Below are 20,342 nucleotides of genomic sequence, written 5' to 3' on the forward strand. Positions count from 1 at the left end.
CCTTCCTTCCCTCCTTCCTTCCCTCCTTCCTTCTCTTCCTTTTGCAAAGGAAGGTTCAGTTGTTGGGGTGTGGTGAAGTGGGGAAGGAAGAAGAAAGCGACTCTGGTAGAAAAACAAAAACATTGATAATAAGTTTTTAACACATCATACAAAGAGTCCTTCAAAGCTCAGGCTCTTTCTCCTCTGAGAAGTCTTCCCTAACCAGCCTACCCAAAGCTCTCTCCTTCCTCTCGATTTCTAAATTCCACACTTCCTCTTAACACTGCTCTCAGAGCCCTTATTGACCATGAAAGGACTGGCCCTCCCTGGCTTTGTCTGGGTGTCACCCTCATGACTCCAACTCCCAAACTAGAATAGAAACTCCTTGGGGGGCAGGCAGGGGCTCAGTACCCCTCCAGGGCACTTAGCACAGGATGAAGCCCCAGCAGAGAGCTTGATAGTATTATAACAAAAATAGCAACAGCCCTTACCTTCTGTTTTAGTATCAATTCTGCGACAGAAATATAGCAAGAGCTAGGCAGTCAGGGTCATGTGACTTGTCCAGGGTCACACAGTTAGGAATATAGTCATTTTTATGAACAAAAAGCCCTTTAAATCTCATAGCTTTCCTCTTCCTATTTACTGGCTACCAGGCTGGAAAATCAACCCACATTTCTATGGAGTTTAATCATTAAGAGGCCAGTCTTGAATTAGACTTGGATTCTAAACCAACCTTGGATAAACACTGGCAGTGTGAACCTGGGGCAGTCATTTAACTTCTCAGTGGCCTTAGGGACTGCCTTTTAGAAAGTTACAGGGAGCTCTACATTGGTGGTCCCCTGAGAATTCCTAACATGGAGGATGGCAACCCAGAGATCAAGACAGAAAAAGAACATGAAATAACCATTGCCTTGGATGGACTTTGGAAGTTCATAGGTTTGGAGGCAGAAGAGACCTACAAGTCTCTCTTTACAGAGGAAGAAACTGAGGCCCAGAAAGGATTCATGACTCAACCAGAGGCACACAGCTTAGTTAATGTTGGAGTCAGGTCCTTAGCACAGGGCCTAGTACCCAGGATATTGTACTGGTTCCAAGGTAGAAGAGTGGTAAGAGCTGGGCAATGGGGGTTAAGTGACTTGCCCAGGGTCACACAGCTAGGAAGTATCTGAGGCCAGATTTGAACCCAGGATCTCCCATCTCCAGGCCTGGCTCTCCATCTACTAAGCCCCCCCAGCTGCCCCCAGCTACTTATTCTTTATGGGCAAGTCACATCATCTCTCCATGCCTCAGGTTCCTTCTCTGTAAAATGATGAAGTGGAACTAGATGGCTCTTCCAGTATTAATGAGTATTCCAAGATGCTGTGTCCAAATCTAGACATATTCAATTATAAAGTGGACACAAGGAGGGCAACCCCATTGGTCAGTGAGTGGCTAAAACCAGAGAGAAGCCAGGTCTCCTGACCCCCAGTTCGGAGCGCCGCTCTGCCTTTCCTGTGACCTCTGACAGCACCCAGGATGGCAGCCACACAAGTTTTACCCAAGACGAGGGATTTGCTTTCCTTGTTGGAATGAAATATTCATCATGTTCTCCCCACCGGAAGGGAACCTTAGAGAGAGAGGAATTTCATTAGGGGGAGGGAGGGAGGAGGTTTGGGGGGTAAAAGCCCTGCTCTCTCCTAGGGAGCCCTAGCCTGGCACCAAAGAAGGCGTGGATGCCCTGCAGCCAGCCCTCTTCTCGGGGTTTCAGCAGAGCCAGTGCCATGGCGAGGGGCCCACGTGCCACGCTGGCCAGCCACCGGAGAGCTGGGAAGGGAGGACCTGAGGAAAGATGGTGCATGTTACTGCCCACCCTCCCTTCTGCCCTGGTGATGGAGTCAGGGGACGGGCGCTGCTCTGGCCAGACGCTGTATCTGGTCACGAGGGGTTTTCCTTTTTCTTTCTCGTGGGGAAGGCATGAAAAGGAGGAATAGAGTTTTTTTTTAAACCCTCACCTTCTGTCTTGGAGTCAATACTGTGTATTGGCTCCGAGGCAGAAGAGTGGTAAGGGCTAGGCAATGGGGGTCAAGTGACTTGCCCAGGGTCACACAGCTGGGAAGTGTCTGGGGTCAAATTTGAACCCAGGACCTCCCATCTCTAGGCCTGGCTCTCAATCCCCTGAGCTACCCAGCTGCCCCCAGGAATAGTTTTTTAACTGAAAAAATCATTTTCTTTTCAAGAGGAACTTAGCCAGGCTGGCCGGAGGTTTTAATCAATATCCTTGGGTTACTCTGTCATTAAACCTGATTCTGTTGTCTGGAGAGTTTCCACCAGAAACTCCTCATTAACATCTTGGGAGCTGGCCCAGGGTTCCAGGGACAGCTGCAGTGGAGAAGAATGGGGGGAGGGGGGCCAAGGAATGCTGAAGCATCTCCAAGGAGCAGAGCCATGGCAAGGAGGGTCCTCACCTCAAAGGGTTGGTGCCAGGAAGTTTCCCCGAAGTCAGGGAGCAAGCTCCAGATTAAGGGGAAAGGAGGGCTGGGAGGCTGGAAATACTATTCTCAGGGGCTGGAGGCAGCAGCATCTCTAATGCCCCTGGCCATCACCTCTGTCCCCAAAGGAAAATCAGGCCTGCCCTTGGAGCTTCCCTGGGTTTGAAGAGGCCTCCACAGCACTCCAAGCCTCCCCAGTTGTGCCACCTCCCATGGATCCCTAGCCCCAACCCCCAATTCAAGGGTCTATTTATCTGTCTGAGGCTAGATTTGAACCCATGCCTTCCTGGCTCAAGGCTCAGCATTCTATCCACTGAGCCACCTAGCCCAAGCTCTGACTCTCACTCAGTGTGACATCTGAGGTCTTCTCTGAGCCTCGGCTTCTTCATCAATGAAATGAAACGGTTCACAGAATCACCACATTAAAGCCAGAGGGGCCTTGAAGGGTGCAGAGATGTTATACTTTCCTTGGATAATGAAAAGCATGGCCTTGGCTCATGTTAATATGGTGATTCAAGATTTGCAAGGCACCTTCCTTTGGATCTGGCTCATGACCTTTTGGGGAAATTCAATCACGGAATTATCCCAGAGGCCAGTTCATCAAGTTCTCTCATTTTATAGATGAGGAAACTAAGGAAGATGGAAGTTAAGAGATTGTTTAAAGTCATAGAGAATAAGCAGTAGAGCAGGATCCTAGGGTCCTAGATTGACAGCTGCAAGGCATCATGGAGAGGTCCTTTAGTCCAACCTTGCCATTTTATAGATGAGGAAACTGAGGCCCAGAGAAGTCAAATGATTGATCTAAGGTCACATAGGTGGTAAGTGGTGGGTAAGAATTTTCATAAAATTGAATTTTAAAGAAAAATTCTATACTTTATAATCCCTGCCCATTTCCTCTGACTCCAAAATCAGTATTCTTTCAACTCTATTATAAATAACTCAATAAAGACAAAATCAATACAAGGTCATTGGAGGAGGGGTTGAGGCAGATATCATTATTCCTAGATCCTTTTTCCCTTACATGGATAGATTTCATTCTTCTGGCAATTAGAGGTGGGAATTTGGGGTATGAAGGGGAAAGGATGAGCTTAATTTGACCAAATAATGAAGAAAAAAGAATCAGTAGGGTTAGGATTGCTGAGAATAGGAAGCAAAGGTGGTCCTGAGAAATGGCAATGAGAGGTGGGGGTCTATGGGCGAGGAATACTATCTCTCTCTCTCTCTTTCTGTCTGTCTGTGTGTCAATCTATCTATCCATCCATCCATCTTCTTTCTATCTATCTATCTATCTATCTATCTATCTATCTATCTATCTATCACCTATCCATCCATCTATCTATTTGTCTATCTGTCTATCTCTCCATCTATCTATCCATCTATTTATTACATCTATCCATCTATCTATTTATTCCATCCATCTATCTATCTATCTACCTACCTACCTACCTGTCTGTCTGTCTGTCTATCCATCCATGTATCAATCTATCTATCCATCTATCCATATATCTATCTTTCTAGCTTTTTATCTATCACTTATCCATCAATCTGTCTTGTCTGTCTATGTATTTGTCTGTCTGTCTATCAATCTGTCTATCTCTCCATCCATCTCTCCATCTATCTATCTATCCATCCATCCATCTATCTATCTACCTATCTGTCTGTCTGTCTTTCTGTCTGTCTATCCATCCATGTATCAATCTATCTATCTATCCATCTATCTATCTATCATCTATCCATCCATCTGTCTTGTCTATCTATTTGACTGTCTGTCTATCAATCTGTCTATCTCTCCATCCATCTCTCCATCTATCTATCTATCCATCCATCCATCTATCTATCTACCTATCTGTCTGTCTGTCTTTCTGTCTGTCTATCCATCCATGTATCAATCTATCTATCTATCTATCCATCTATCTATCTATCATCTATCCATCCATCTGTCTTGTCTATCTATTTGACTGTCTGTCTATCAATCTGTCTATCTCTCCATCCATCTTTCCATCTATCTATCCATCTATCCATCTATCTATCTACCTATCTATCACCTATCCATCCATCTGTCTTGTCTGTCTATCTGTCTGTCTGTCTATCAATCTGTCTATCTCTCATCCATCTCTCCATCCATCTCTCCATCTATCTATCTATCTATCTATCTATCTATCTATCCATCTATCTATCTGTCTGTCTATCATCCATCTATGACATCAGATTTTTTCAGTACATTAATTAGACTTTGTTTTTTTCCCTTCTTTTGCTTTTGTTTAAAAAAAATTCTGTTATAAGGGATGACTCTTTTGCAAGGGGAAAGAGAGGGACAGAGGAGGATGCTGGTGATGTAAAAACAAAAGATAGCAATAAAATCTATTTTTAAAATTGGGAGGGGGAGGGGAGGTAGGGAGAGAAGAAAAGAAGAGAGTTAACAAAGGGAGGGAACAATTGACTCCTAATATTCCCATTAACCTTCCTTGTCTCAGCCCCAGAGCCAGGAGAGCCCATTGCTCCATAGTAGGAGCCCCTTTGAAGCCCACAGGGGAAGGGGGAGGAAGGAAATGAAACCCTTCCGTGTGGCAGCCGCCCCTGATCTGAAGGCAGCATTGCACCCTGGCAATGGGGGCCCCTCTTCCACTCCTCCTGCCTGACCCCAAATTGCAGTCACGAATCCAGCCATCAGAGACAACCTCTCATTCTGGTAAACAAGACAACCAGCCCCCTCCTGCCTCTCGCTCCACAGCAGGCTGCCTCCTCTGGGATTTTTTCCCAGAGCTCCCTCCCATCCCTGAAAAATTGCCTGGGCTGGAAAAAACCCAACAACAAAAGCTGGCAATGAGAGCTTTCTGCCTAGCGGTTTCCAACATCTTTACCTCTTCCTCTCTCAGCCTCTGGTTGCCAGGCTGCCCATCTATGGCCACTGCCCAGTGCAGCCTGGAGAATACTGGCCTTCCGGGCAGGGAGATCAGAGTTTGAATCCCACCCTGAGTATTTTCTAGCTGTATGACTGTGGAGAATTCACTTCCTTGATCTTTCTTGGCCTCAGTTTTCTCACTATAAAATGGGGGAATCGGTACCTGAAAATCCCTACCTCACAGGGGGGGTGTGAGGATCAGAGAGGATCATAGGATTCCAGTTGGAAAAGCTTTGAGAGATTAACTACTCCAATGCCCCCATCATACAGAGGTGGAAACTGAGGCCCAGATGGGAAGTTAACAGACTCATCCAAGGTTACACAGGCCACAAGGACCAGAACTGGCCTATGAACTCAGCATTATAAATATAAAACATAAAAATACTTTGCAAAATTTATGCTGCTGTATATCCACTGTTATTAATGTTACATCATAACTAACCACACAATTAATACATAATTACATATAATATAATTATGTAATATATACATGCTAATCATATAATTATATAATTTATATATTATAATTATATCATATAATTATAATTCATATATTATACTTGAATGGTACAATTAATTATATATTTAATAATAGCCTAACTTGTATATTATTGTATTATATGAATACACTATGGAATATATAATACGATTGCATTATATGAATATTATGTAATGTGCAGTGCCTAGCGTATTGTTGTTGTTGAGTGCCTGACTCCTCAGAGGTCCTGGAGTAGATGGCCATTTCCTTCTCTAGCTCATTTGACAGAAGAGGAAACTGAGGCAAATAGTGTTTGGGGTTTTCCTGGCAGAGATACTGGACTGGTTTGCCATTTCCTTCTCTGCCTCATTTCACAGGTGAAGAAACTGAGGCCAACAGGGTGAAGTGACTTGCCCAAGTCACCCAACTAGTAATCCAAATTTGAACCCAGGAAGATGATTCTTCCTGACTCCAGGCTGGGTACTCTAACCACTGCATCACCTTGATGCCCCTGACTAGCATGTACTAAGAGCTTAATAAATACAGGTTGACTGAAGGACACAATTCAGCTGGGTCTCAAAGATTAGATTTTACTAGGAAGAGCCAGAGAAGAAGAAGGCATTCCAATCCATCAGTCACTCAGTAAACATTGAACAAGCACCTGCTACATCCAAGCTCTGTACTAAGCCACTGGAGATCCAAAAAAGGCTCTGTGCCCTCAAGGAGCTTATGGTTGAATGGGGAGACAACATATATATGCACAGGCAATATACAGGATAAATACGAAATAGTTGGACAGGGAAGACAGCAGAATTCAGAGAGGATGGGGAAGGCTTTTGATGGAAGGTGGGGTTTTAGTTGGGACTTAAAGGAAGCCAGGAAGGTCCATAGTCAGAGCAGTGGAGGAAGAGTGTTCCAGGCACAGGTGACAGCCAAAGTCAGGAGATGGAGGGTCTTGTTCTTGGACAGCCAGGAGGCCTGTGTCACTGGGACAAAAGTGTATGTTGGGGAGTAAAGTATAAGAAGACTATAATAGGAGGTGCAGCTGGGTGGCTCAGTAGATTGAGAGCCAGGCCTAGAGATAGGAAATTCGGCATTCAATCTGGCCTCAGACACTTGCCAGCTCTGTGACCCTGGGCAAGTCACTTAATCCCTGTTGTCTAGCCCATACCACTCTTCTGCCTCAGAACCAATAGGTTCTAAGGGAGGGAGAGAGGGAGGGAGGGAGGGAGGGAGAAAGAGAGAGAGAGAGAGAGAGAGAGAGAGAGAGAGAGAGAGAGAGAGAGAGAGAGAGAGAGAGAGAGAGGGAGGGAGGGAGAGAGGGAGAGAGAGAGCGAGAGAGAGCGAGAGAGAGCGAGAGAGAGAGAGAGAGGGAGGGAGGGAGGGAGGGAGAGAGAGGGGGGGAGAGAGGGGAGAGAGGGAGAGAGAGAGAGAGAGAGAGAGAGAGAGAGAGAAAGAAAAGAAAGAGAGAGAGAGAAAGAGAGAAAGAGAGAGAGAAAGGAAGGAAGGAAGGAAGGAAGGAAGGAAGGAAGGAAGGAAGGAAGGAAGGAAGGAAGGAAGGAAGGAAGGAAGGAAGGAAGGAAGAGAGAAAGAGAGAGAAAGAAAGAAAGAAGAAAGAAAGAGAGAGAGAGAGAGAGAGAAAGAAAGAGAGAGAGGGAGGGAAGGAGGGAAGGGGGGAAGAGAACAAATCAAAGACTAGTGCAGGGCACAGAACAATGTCCCAGAGGCTGGAGAATGGAGAACAGTGTACTTTGGCATCCATGGAAGGGAAGACTGTTAGAGGAACAGTAGGTCCAAGGTTACCCAAGTCTTTCAGGTGAGAGGCTGTCTAGACTAAACTCAGGTTTTGTGAGATGGGAGACCCAGACGTCTTCCAAGATACATCATAAACTTCCAGGGAGTATCTGGGGCTCTTTGACAATACCTCCTGCCTCCTACCTGAAGTGCCCCCCTCTTCCCCTAGAAGTCTGATGCTTCTAGATGGTCCTGGGTCCCATCTCCCAACTTTTTCCTTCTCTTCTCAACCAAGAAGAATCCATGGCCTTCTCCTCTCCCACGTCCCTGTCCTATGTCCTGCACTGTCCTGATCCTGTCTAAAACCACCTAATTCAACAGCTCATCCTGGCTAAGATATTAATGCTTGCTAACTCACTGAGATGTCTTCATCCTAGAGTCTTTTAACTGCAACAAGAAGCTAAGACACACTCCAAATCCTTCTAAAGTTGACAGAAACCAGCAAGGTGTGGTCCTCTGGGCTCTTGTTCTGGTTCTGTCACTCAAAAACTCTTTGATCCCTGTACAACGTGGCTTCCCCTCCCATGTTCTTCCTCTAAAAAATGAGGGCTCTGGCTAGCTAGTCTCTGACATCTCTCCCAGCTCTGAAGTTCTGTAAACTCTAAGGGAAGGGAGGTTTCAAGTACCATGACAGGTGATAGAGGCAATATTTGAGGATCCTGGCTGGCACTTAAATATGATTCTTATTATCAGTGTGACTTTGGATTTCGACTTCTCCCAGACTTAGTTTCTCCAACTGTTATATTAGGGAGTGTGACTCTAAAAGTTCTTCATAGAGAAGGTGGTTAGGTGGCTCAGTGGATTTAAGACCAGGCTTAGAAATGGGAGTTCCTGGACTTAAATCTGGCCTCAAATACTTCCTAGCTATGCCCTGGGCAAATCACTTAACCCCCATTGCCCAGCCCTTACCACTCTTCTGCCTTGGAACCAATATACAGAATTGATTCTAAGATGGAAGGTGAGGGTTTAAAAAAAAACAAAGTCCTTCCTAGTTTGAAATTGGTGGGTTCTATGTTCCCTCATTCTACAGAGGAGGAAACTGAGGCCCACAGAGGCAAAATATCCATATTCCTCAGTGTCTCACTCACCCCCCCCCACCATCATCTTTAAAAAACATAAAAAGGAGGGGATCCGGAATGCAAGAAATGAGCAAGCAAATATTGAAATAGAACTGAATTTTTCTTTCATTTTTGTAAAAGAAACAGTCTTCTAAATTTTGACTGCCACAGGAAATCTGGAGTTAAGTTAGAAGGGGCAAAAAAGTGGGGAAGGAAGGAGAAGAGGAAAAGAAACAAAAAAAGGAGAAAGTAAAGAGAAAGGAAGGGGATAGAAAGAAAATAGGAAAGAAGAAAAAGTCAGAAAATAGGGGGAGAGAAAAAGTCAGAAAATAGAAGAGGGAATGAGAAAGTCAGAAGATAGGGGAGAGAAAGAGAAAGCAGATATTAAAGAAAAGAACGAGAAAGTCGGATATTAAAAGAGAGAAAGAGAAAGTCAGAAAATAGAAGAGAAAGAGAAAGTCAAAAAATAGAAGACAGTCAGAAAATAGAAGAGAGAAAGAGAAAGAAGAAAGAGAAAGTCGGAAAATAGAAGAGAGAAAGAGAAAGTCAGAAAATAGAAGAGAGAAAGTCAAAAAATAGAAGAGAGTCAGAAAATAGAAGAGAGAAAGAGAAAGTCAGATATTAAATGAGAGAAAAAGAAAGTTGGATAACAGAGGAGAGAAAGAGAAAGTCAGATATTAAAAGAGAGAAAGTCAGATAATAGGGGAGAGAAGATAGAGAGACTTGCCAATTGCCACAATTTTTCCTCTCTGGACCACCCTGCATCCAAACTCAGGCTGTAGGTGATGAAAACATGGCACAGTGAAAAGAGAACTGGATCTGAGTTAGAATTCTGACCATGTCATTTGTGTGACCTTAGGAAAGCCATTTAACCACACTAAACCTGTTTCCTCCTCTTTAAAATGAGGGGGGTTGTACATTCATCCTATTTACAGAGGGCACCAAGCAGAAAAGGTTGATGAAGGCATTAGAACCTGAAAGAATGATTTCAGGCTGGAGCATTGGGCTAAGGGGAAATTCAATTGGCATGAATGTACAATCTTGCACTTGAGAACAAAATAACCAACTGTAGTAGGTAGCTAGGTGGCTCAGTGGACTGAGATCTAGGTCTTGGGTTCAAATCTGGCCTCAGACACTCCAAGATGGATAACCCTGGGCAAGTCACTTAAACTTCATTGCCTAGTCCTTACTGCTTTTTTGCCTTGGAACCAACATATAATATTGGTTCTAAGACAGAAGTTCTAAAAAATCAACTGTGCAACTCTAAGATTGGGGGGAAATTATTCTGAAAAAGATTTTGCAGGTCTCAGTGGACAACAAGCTCTGATGGGTCAGGAGGAGGATCCAAAAAGCCATGGTGATCTTGGTCTGCATTATGAGGGGCAAAGCTTCCAAGTATAACAGAGAACTAAGAGCCTCATTGCCCTAAGCCTTTGTTAGACCTTATCTAGAACATTGTGTTACGTTTGGAGCACCCTCATTTGCAAAGGTCACCAATAAACTGGAGAATGTCCAGAAAGGGATGGTAAAGGTCTGAACCGTGGGGAGGTCAGTTGAAGGACCTGGGCCTGGTTAGCCCAGAAAAGAGAGGACTCGGGGTGTAGGGGAACATGAGGACTGTTTCTGCACTCTGCTTGGCCCCAGACATCAGAACCAGCAGCAATGGATGGAAGCTCCCAAGAGGCCAACTCCCCAATGGTGCCTCCAGGGTGGCTTCCATGGAGGAAGGTCTCCCAGCAGAGGCTGGACATCCCTTTGTTGGGGATGGACTCGGGGGCCAGCCAGGTACTCCCCAACTGTTCAATTCTGGGATTCATTCAGAGGCAGTGGGACTAATTGTTTAGTTTTTTAAAATAGACTTTTAATATTGTCTTTTTTCTTCAGTTACATGAAGAAAAAACCCGATTTTTAACCTTCATTTTTCCAAAAGTTTGAGCCAAATTCTCTCCCTTCTCCCTCCCCAAGAAAGCCTGTGGATTGATTGCAGAGCCCCCTCCTCCTTGTTATCTTATTCTGTACTCACAATGACCAGGGTACCTGGTACCTGGTACCATAATACTACTGGTATTATCATCTTTTTACCTATGAATTATTACTCAGAGGGTTGTGTGACTCACCAATGGTCAGTGCCAGACTCAAGATTTGAACTCAACTCTTCCTGATTTCAAATCCAGCCCTTTGCCCATGACCCCATCACTACCTCCCAACAAGATTCTCCATCCCTCAAAGGCAAGGATTCCAGCTCTTCCATCACTTCACAGTATTTTGCAATTCTGGGCACCCAGCATGCATCTGAGAAAGGCCAGTTGGATGGACATTGGCCACACAATGGAAAGAATGGAAAGAATTGGCCTTTGGCAGCTATTTGCTCTGTTCTGGAAGGGAGGAGGGCCTTAGCCTCTCAGCGAAAGAGTTAATTCGTTTTCCAGCCCCCTCCAGGCAGCCACTGCCTGGTCTCTCCCTGGATCTGGGGTATTTCAGAAGCAGTTTAAAGTTTCCTGGTGTTTAGTCTGGGCCTCGTTTATGGCCGGGAAAACTTTGCATCCTGAGCCAAGTGGCTTCTCCATAGATCGTCATTCCGGGGCACACGGGCACCAGCTGTCTGGACTCTTGGAGAGCTGCTGCCCTATCTGAAATACGTCAGCCTCTGGGGCTGGTCAGCTTGTAGGCCTGGGAGAAAGGATGCCCCCAAGTCCAAAGAAACACCTAGAAGTCCCTTAAGTTTGCCTTCAGGGTCCTTTCCCCTTCCCTTAAAGCCTCCCCTCCTCTCCTCCATTCTTGTGGCCCCTTTCTCCCAGGGCCTTAGTTGGGGGAGGGGGGGTGGATTTGTCATGGTCAAAATGGCAGCTGAGAAAGTATTTTTATTTCTTAAACCCTTACCTTCCATCTTAGAATCAATAATGGGTATGGGTTCTAAGGCAAAAGAGCAGTAAGGGCTAGGCAACAGTGGTTAAGTGACTTGCCCAGGGTCACACAGCTAGGACCTATCTGAGGCTAGATTTGAACCCAGGACCTCTCAGCTTGAGCCTGGCTCTCTATTCACTAGGCCACCTAGCTGCCCCTGACAATGTCCTTTTTATTAAAACCCTTAACTTCTGTCTTAGAGCTGTTACCATAACAAAAGAGGTTTGTTTTTTTTAAACTGCTGGGTTTGTACCCCAAAGAGATAATAAGGAAAAAGACTTGTACAAGAATATTCATAGCTGCGCTCTTTGTGGTAGCAAAAAATTGGAAAATAAGGGGATGCCCATCAATTGGGGAATGGCTGAACAAATTGTGGTATATGTTGGTGATGGAATACTATTGTGCTCAAAAGAATAATAAACTGGAGGGATTCCATGTGAACTGGAAAGATCTCCAGGAAGTGATGCAGAGCGAGAGGAGCAGAACCAGGAGAACATTGTACACAGAGACTGATACATTGTGGCACAATTGAATGTAATGGACTTTCCCATTAGTGGCAATGCAGTGAACCTGAACAACTCGGAGGGATTTACGAGAAAGAACACTGTCCACATTCACAGGAAAAACTGTGGGAGCGGAAACACAGAAGTAAAACACCTGCTTGATTACATGGGTTGATGGGGATATGACTGGGGATGCAGACTCTAAATGATCACCCTAGTGCAAATATCAACAACATGGAAATAGGTTCTGATCAAGGACACATGTAAAATCCAATGGAATTGCGCATTAGCTACGGGAAGGGGTGATGGGAGGGAAGGGAAAGAATACGATTCTTGTAACCAAGGAAAAATGTTCTAAACTGACTAATTAAATAAAATTTTCAAAAAAAAAACATACCAAAAAATCTCAATTCTATGTGCTGCCCTTGATGCCTTTCCACCATGGGTGCTTAATGAATTTTAAAGAATTAGATTGAACTGAAATAAATTATAGAAATCTTGAAACTTTAGTATCACAGACAAAACAGGAGTCCTTAGAAGTTGTCAGTCCCTCATTTACCAGATAAGAGATCGAAGACCCAGAGAGGATACAAAGGATCACAGATGTAGAGCTAGAAAAGGACATTAAAGGCTGTTGAGAGCAATCCCCCGATTTTACACCTTAGTAAAATGAGGCCCAGAGAAGTCAAAGGAATTTGCCAAAAATCACACAGTGTGCTCTATTAGACTGTAAGCTCCTTGAGGTCAGGGACTGTCTTTTGCCTCTTTTGTAACCTCAATCCTTAGCATGGTGCCTGGCACATCATAGGTTCTTAATAAATATGGATTGATAGAGAGATTTCAGCAGCTGAGCCAGGATGTGAATGTACACACATGCCCATACACAGACATTCACATAAGGGGAGAGCAGTGCCATCCCTCACTCACCAGGACACGGTCTCCAAGCCGCAGGTCCTTGTCTCCCTTCTTTACTGAGCCACTGTCCGAGAGGTTAGAGCCAGACTCATTGCCCGTCTTCATTGAGCTGTTCAGGACGCTCTCCCGCAGGGGGATGACCCGGGTGGACAGAGGGGGTGTAGCTGTGCCGGAATGCAGGGATAGATTCTGTGCAGTCAGCGACTCTACGGAGTGGGCGTCACTGCCCGAGCCCTCTGTGGTGGGCTGCCGCGTCAGTTTGGAGGGTCGGGTGAAGATGCCCTGTAAGGGCTGGCACTCAAAGTAGCGGACGCCACCCACTGAGCCATCATTCTTGCCCACAGGGTCATCCAAGACCACGCCAGCCCACTGGCCTGGTGCAAACTGTGTCTCTCCCAAATACTGGACAACTCCGGGCTTCACCCCATTCACCCAGACCCGCTCGCCCACCACGAAGTCCCCCAGGAAGTCATCGCCAACCTCTGCCACCTTGGGTCCTGGCTTCTCTGCAGGGGTGGCGGTGGCTGCTGTGGGTCCAGATGCCTGTTTGTGCAGGGGAGAGCCTGTACAGTAAGAGAGAAAGGGGCACAATTAGGACCTGAGAATAGACAGTTATGCAAGGACCTGATAGACTACAACTGTGAAGAAGGAGACTTGGGCCCCCTCCCAGGAATCACTGAGTGACAGAGCCGAGGAGGAGGAAGCATCCTGAAATATCATCCAAGCCTAACCCTCTCATTTTACAAATGATGACTAAGAGACAGTGCAAGGTGCCTTAGAATCAATGGATCTGGGGGACAGCTGGGTAGCTCAGTAAATTGAGAGCCAGGCCTAGAGATGGGAGGTCCTAGGTTCAAATCTGACCTCAGACACTTCCCAGCTGTGTGACCCTGGGCAAGTCACTTGACCCCCAATGCCTAGCCCTTACCACTCTTCTTCCTTGGAACCAATACACAGTATTGACTCCAAGATGGAAGGTAAGGGTTTAAAAAAAAAAAAAGAATCAGTGGATCTGGGTTTGAATCCAGACTCTCTGACTTCCGTTTAGGATAGGAATTAGCTAAAAGTTCCTGAACAAAGCTATCATTACCATTCTTATATCTTTCAAAGAATCCCATAGGACTTACTCTGCATTTTCATTTATGTACATGTTGCCTATCCCTCCCTATAGAATGTAAGCTTTTTGAGGGCACAAACCATTTAATTTTTGACTTGAATCCTTGGCACTTGGCACACAGTGGACCTGTTGAATAACTGATTTTGACACAGACATGGGAAACATTTCTTTATTGGAAGAGAACCTTGGGAGGACCAAGCTGTCTCAGTGGATTGAAAGCCAGGCCTAGAGACAGGAAGTCCTGGGTTCAAATCTATCCTCAGGTACTTCCTAGTTGTGTGATCCTGGGTAAGTCACTTAATCCTCATTGCCTAACCCTTACCCCTCTTCTGTCGTGGAATCATTATGTTGTATTGATCTGAAGGCAGAAAGCAACATGGCAGATTGTGGAAGGGCATTGGATTTTGTATTAAGAAACCTAAGGGATGACAGTCTGATTGATTTCATGCTGGAAGAGTCCTTGAAGGTCATGTAGTCACAGGATCATAGATTTCAGGATAGATGAGACCTTAGAGTCCATCTCATCCAATCTCCTCATTTTGTAGATAAGGAAACTGAGACCCAGATAAATTAAGTAACTCATTCAATAGTACCCAGGAAACAAATGGTAGAGATGGGAATCAAACCTATGTCTTCTGACTCCAGGTTCAAATTCCACTAGATAAGTGACCCTAATCAGACACAACCTCCCTGAGACTCAGTTTCCTCATCTGGAGATAATATTAGTAACTTCCCTCTCAGATCAAAAAGATCAAGCGAGATAAGCTGTGTGAAGCACTTTGCAAACCTTAGGGGGCTTTATAAATGTGAGCTTACTCAGTTTCTTCCTCTGTGAAATGAGAGAGTCAGACTGGATGATGGCTAAGATTCCTTCCAATTATAGCTATAAATTCTATGATCCTAAGACGTTAGGGCTGAGGGACAGGGTAAGATGTACTCAAAGTCCTATCATAGGCCAAGATCTCAGCCTAGCAGTGAACCCTGTTCTCCTGATTCTCATTGCAGGGGCTTTCCACCAATCTATCACCTGCTCACATTAGGCAGGTAGTCAGCCCTGGCAGTCAGGGACTTGAGGTTTCTCACTAAGATGAGGAAACTGGGGACTAAGGAGGCATCAAGCACCATAAGACTTAGTTCTCAGGAGCCTCTTCTAATCCCTTTGTTCCTATGCTCTTATGCTATAAATGCCTCAGCAATACCAGCAGCCACATTTCCCTCTGCACCTCACTCCTCCTTGCCAGTCAGCCCTTTCAATCTCTACCACCCCTGCCTTTGATTGGTGACATTTAAGTGCAGGAGCACAGGAAGTGAAGCTGGAATGAGTTTAGAGGTCATTAGTTCACTCCTACTTCCTCATTGGACCGATAAGGAAAAGAGGCATTGGAAGGGGACAGTCACTTGCCCTAAGACAACTGGATAGGAAGCAACAGAAAGGGAGTGTAAGCCCAGACCATCATTGTGGTAAGGTTGAAGGACCACTGACAGTCAGAGGACTTTGGTTCAAATAATAATTTGATATATATATATATATATATATATATGATATATAATTTGAAATAATAATAATAATTTCAAATAATAAACTGATTCTTACTACCAATGGGACTTTAAACAAGCCACTTATCTCCTCTGGCCTCAATTTACTCAGCTGTAAAATAGGGATAATAAGTACCTATCTCACAGAGTTGTTATTAGAACTAAATGTGACAAATGTTACATTTTGCAAAATTTAAAGATAATAGGTAGATAATCATTTGGGCAGCTAAGTAGAGTAGTAGATAGAGTACTCAGCCTGAAGTCAGGAAGACTCATCTTCCAGAAGTCAAATATGGCCTCAGACACTTATTAGCTGTTTGCCTCAGTTCCCATATCTAGAAGAAGGAAATGGCAAGCCAGGATCTTTGACAAAAAAAAAAAAAATCCCAGATGGGGTTACAAAGAGTTAGAAATGACTGAACAACAAAATGATCATTATAATTTTAAAGTGGAGAGTGGATTAGATGGACTCTGAGGTCCTTCCCACCTCCAGAACTCTGATTCTATATAACCCCACTGTAATAATTAATTTGTTTTAAGCCCAGGGGCAATACAATGGTTCCTGAGATCCATGTGGTTCCCTCTTCTACTGCGTTAGGTAGTATGTATCAGACAAAAAGTTACACATACTATCATTATCACTCTGAGCCCCCAGTTAGGAAAATTCCTAACATTTAGGCAGAGGTTTGGCTCTCCATTTTCATTTACACATATAGATCCCTAGTTTACTCCTGATCTCTAAGTGACTGAGGCAAAATTCAAGTAACCAGAAAGAGACTTTGGGTAATAAAGAGATGGTATTTACCTGTAGAATACATTTAAGAATGTACTTGAAATTTCCCTCAGTCCCTGTGGAGGTGGGTATACTAGTGCTGCTGGCCCTAGTCTTCTGGTCTGAGATATCCAGAGGATCAATGGCCCTCCTCAATCTTTCTCCACCTTAGTCCCACAAAGATAACTACTTTTAAGGAGAGTAATCAACAATCAGTGGATATCCACCTAGATATTATTAACTGTGAGACCTTTGGCAAGTCACTGAACCTCTGCGCTCCTTGGTTTCCTCCTCTGTAAATAGTGAAGGATTCTGGATGGCCTCTGAGGGCCTTAATAGTGATTTGATTCCAGGATTCCAAATCTAAGGTTCTTACCAAAAGGATAGCAGGGTTTCCTTCCAAAGCCTTCAGAAGTAGATTTGTATTTCCTTGGAAAGTAATGAATTCTGAACTTTTCCGTCAGGACTCCTTCCCCCAGCCTTCCGTCTGCAAACACACCCTGCCCCCCACCCGGCCACTCCAGGTAACCATCTCCAGCCCAGGAAGGGGTTGGATTTGCTGGGGCAGGGGCAGGGGCAGCAGGGTTTCCTGTGCCCCACCTGGAAGCTGGAATCCAGGGCAAAGGAGGGAACCCGAGCTTCAATCAAGGACATCTTGAGGCTGTTAATTCATTTGGATTAAAAGCCGGCTCCTCTGAGGGCCTGTTAGCAATCAAACTGAAATCAGGAAGCCTCCAGCTCCCCAGCCAGCACAAAAATCTACCTTCTACCATGAGAAGGCACGGAGGGGATCGATGACCCCTTCTCTTCCCCCCCAGCCTTCCTCAAAGTCTTCCACCTGGGTCTTACCTCCTTCGAATTCCATGAACTGAGAATAGAGCAGAGCTGGGAGCTGAGACTTCTTCGTCCTTCCTATGCCTAGACGGACCCACTGACTGGCTGCTAGGCCTTGTGGAGAGGAGGGAGGAGAATTGGGGGAGGGGGAAGGGGAGGGAGGGACTTAACCCTTCCAACTCCTCAGTCCTTAAACAAGGATTGTTCAGAGTGAGGAAGGCCCTGAGTGGTCAAGTTCCAACCCTTCATTTATAAGAGGAAACAAAGGCCTGGAGGGAGAAAAGAAGAGACTAACTCAGCCTCACAGAAGGGAGTTGGTGGACGGGGCTGGACTAGAACCCAAGTCTTTCTTGCCTTCAGGCCCCCGTTTTTCTATTTCAGGGTTAAGGCATTAAAGAAATGGCAGGGGGAGGGGAGTGTCCACCAGGAGGGAGCGAGTATGGCTGAATCCCAAGGTTGGGGGGGGGGAGGTCTGGGTGTATATATATATATATATATATATATATATAAAACCCTCTGCCTGACTCCCAAATGGGAGGGCAGCAGGGTATGGGACACAGGGATGGGTGAAGCAACTGCCTGACGTGGGAGGGGAAAAGCTGCCCTGGTGAACAATTCAACCACAGAGAAGAGGCAAGTCAGGAGGAAACAATCCACAAGTCCACAATATGCCATGTGGGTGAGTACATCCTAGACAAGAAAATGCCAGATGCCAAGAGGACAGGCCAGGGCAGAAGGACAGAGCTGAGGTGGAGGAAGGGGGGAAGACGGACTGCTAGAAGGAGGTGCTGACAGAGAGAGGCAGAGAAAGGAAAAGGGAAAGCAGGTCAAGGTAGGATGGGAGGGAGAACAGGAGGGGGTTGGAGAAGGGAAACCGTGAGCTCTTCCAGATGCTTCTGGGTAGCACATGGATTTAGAGCCTCTCACATGTTGCCCAAGGTAGTAAAGGGCCTGGAAGGGGGAGGGAGATATCTACCAGGAGGGAGCAATTTCTTGCTAAGTAGTAAAGGTTGGAAAAGGCTTAATCAATGACTGTTCTTTGGGATATGTATATTTTCAGAGAGAAATATAATGCCTCAACATAAAAGAATCCAAATGAATGGGTTAGTAATGGTGGAATTTCAGGCATAATTTGGACTATATAGCCTCTGGAATCTCTTCTGACTAAAATTCTCTCCTGCCAGATGTGAATTTGAACCCAGATCTCTCTTGCCTCCAAGGCAAGTATTCTTTAAAAAACAACCCTAAAATGATTATTTTCTTTTCAGTTCCAAATTCTCTTCTTCCCTCTACCCTTCCCCACCCATTGAGCCAGTGCTCTTTGCACTTCACCCTAATGCTTTATTTCTTGAGCAAGGCATAATTACTGTCCTTAAGAATGGGAAAGGCTACTATGCAAGAGAGACATTAGGCTGGAGGAAGAAAACAGAGCCCTCATTAAAGGGACTCGACCACAGGATGAGTATGTGCGTGGCAGCAGAGACACAGCCCAGCCCAGATCCCCAGTGTTAAGCTGCTTCTCGGGCACTTGGCCCAACATGCCTTCCCTTGCACAGCCAAGATCAGGCCTGGAGGCAAGACAGCACACTTCAGGCTGGCTGGCCAAGTCAGAGAGACCTGTTCTTCTAAGTCCTCTTTTCAGGTTCACAAATCCAAGGAGTACAACTTTCCTCTTGCACAAAGAAATGAGACGTGCTTTGGCTGAGGGCCCGGGGAAGGGGCAGGCCAGGGCACTGCCCAGCAAGGCCAGAGAGTGGCTGGCCCGCCTCAGTAGTGGCCAGAGTTGGCAGTGAGTGCCATACCCACCCCAACAGGCCTGACATCAACCGAAGGGAACTTCAGGACAAGAACACACAGAGAGAAATCATTATCAGGAGAAACACCATCTCCTGTCCCTTGGCCTTTGTATAAGCTCTGCTCCGTGCCTGGAATGCCCTCCTTTCTAACTTCAGCCTCTTCCAATCCCTGTCTTCCTTCACAGGCCCATATTCCCAGATCCCTTCCACTGTTAATGGTCTCTACCTCCTCCTCCAAATCTGTTTCCATATCTGTCTACACCAACAGAACAGAAGCTTTCTGGGGGCAGCTGGGTAGCTCAGTGGATTGAGAGCCAGACCTAGAGACCGGAGGTCCTAGGTTCAAATCTGGCCTCAGCCACTTCCCAACTGTGTGACCCTGGGCAAGTCACTTGACCCCCATTGTCTAGCCCTCACCACTCTTCTGCCTTGGAGTCAATATTGACTCCAAGACGGAAGGTAAGAGTTTTAAAAAAAAGGGACGGAAGCTTTCTACAGGCAGAAACTGTTCCATTTTTCTTGTCTTCATATCCCCCAACTGGCACATAGCAATCCCTTAATATGTTTCCTGGATTGTATGGGAACGGGCAATGAAGAGCTGAAGGGCCATCGACATTGCCTTGACCTCCCCACACTCCTGCTTAAACCCATAGCTTCCCGGAAGTCTTTTAACCACTCCGGCCTAGGCTAATCCTTCCCTCCTTGGACTTCCTAAGGTATTTACAGTGATACTAGGACCCCAAGGCAGAGAGCTAGAAGAGAGGATTATGGGATTGCTGATTTGGAGCCAGAAGCATCCTTAGACATCTTTTTCTCCAATCTCTTATTGTACAGATAAGGAAACTGAGAGGTTGAATGAGACCAAGGTCATTCAGGTAATAGGTAGCAGGATTTGAATTTGAACTCAGATCCCATGATTACACACCCAGTGTTCTTCCCATTGTGTCTCAGCTTAGAGACACCCTCATTTTCAGAAGAGAAGACACTTCCAAGGCCACCCAGCCAGGAAAGGGCAGAGCCTGAATTCTAGGCCCGACTCCCAATGGCAAGCTCTCTTCGGCCATGTCTTTGTGCAAAGGTGGAATTCTAACCAAGATCCTCAGACTCCAAGGCCAGTCAGTGAGTGTCCTTGCTACTATAAAACATGATTTCTCAGGCAGTGAGGAGGAAATGGAGGCACCCAAGGAGGAAGGAGCTTTTCCAAAATCACACTGGTCCTTACTCCCTTCCCCAAGTGGACTCTTCCAAGTCCACTCCACCAAGGGCCATGGTGTCTCTGGAGATGC

General features: G+C 45.5%; 1 protein-coding gene across 1 annotated transcript in view; it reads right to left on the bottom strand.

The window, feature by feature from the left end:
• CLIP2 (CAP-Gly domain containing linker protein 2) overlaps window positions 1-17,394 on the bottom strand; it is a 72,392-nt gene extending 54,998 nt beyond the window's left edge. Inside the window, 2 exon segments of the mRNA XM_056819753.1 lie at window positions 13,014-13,564; window positions 17,276-17,394. Of these exon segments, the coding sequence (XP_056675731.1) occupies window positions 13,014-13,564; window positions 17,276-17,291 (567 nt within the window). The 5' untranslated portion in view covers window positions 17,292-17,394.
• Window positions 17,395-20,342: the final 2,948 nt, after the last annotated feature.

Source organism: Monodelphis domestica, chromosome 2 (assembly GCF_027887165.1).
Source record: "Monodelphis domestica isolate mMonDom1 chromosome 2, mMonDom1.pri, whole genome shotgun sequence".
Classification (NCBI taxonomy): Eukaryota; Metazoa; Chordata; class Mammalia; order Didelphimorphia; family Didelphidae; genus Monodelphis; species Monodelphis domestica.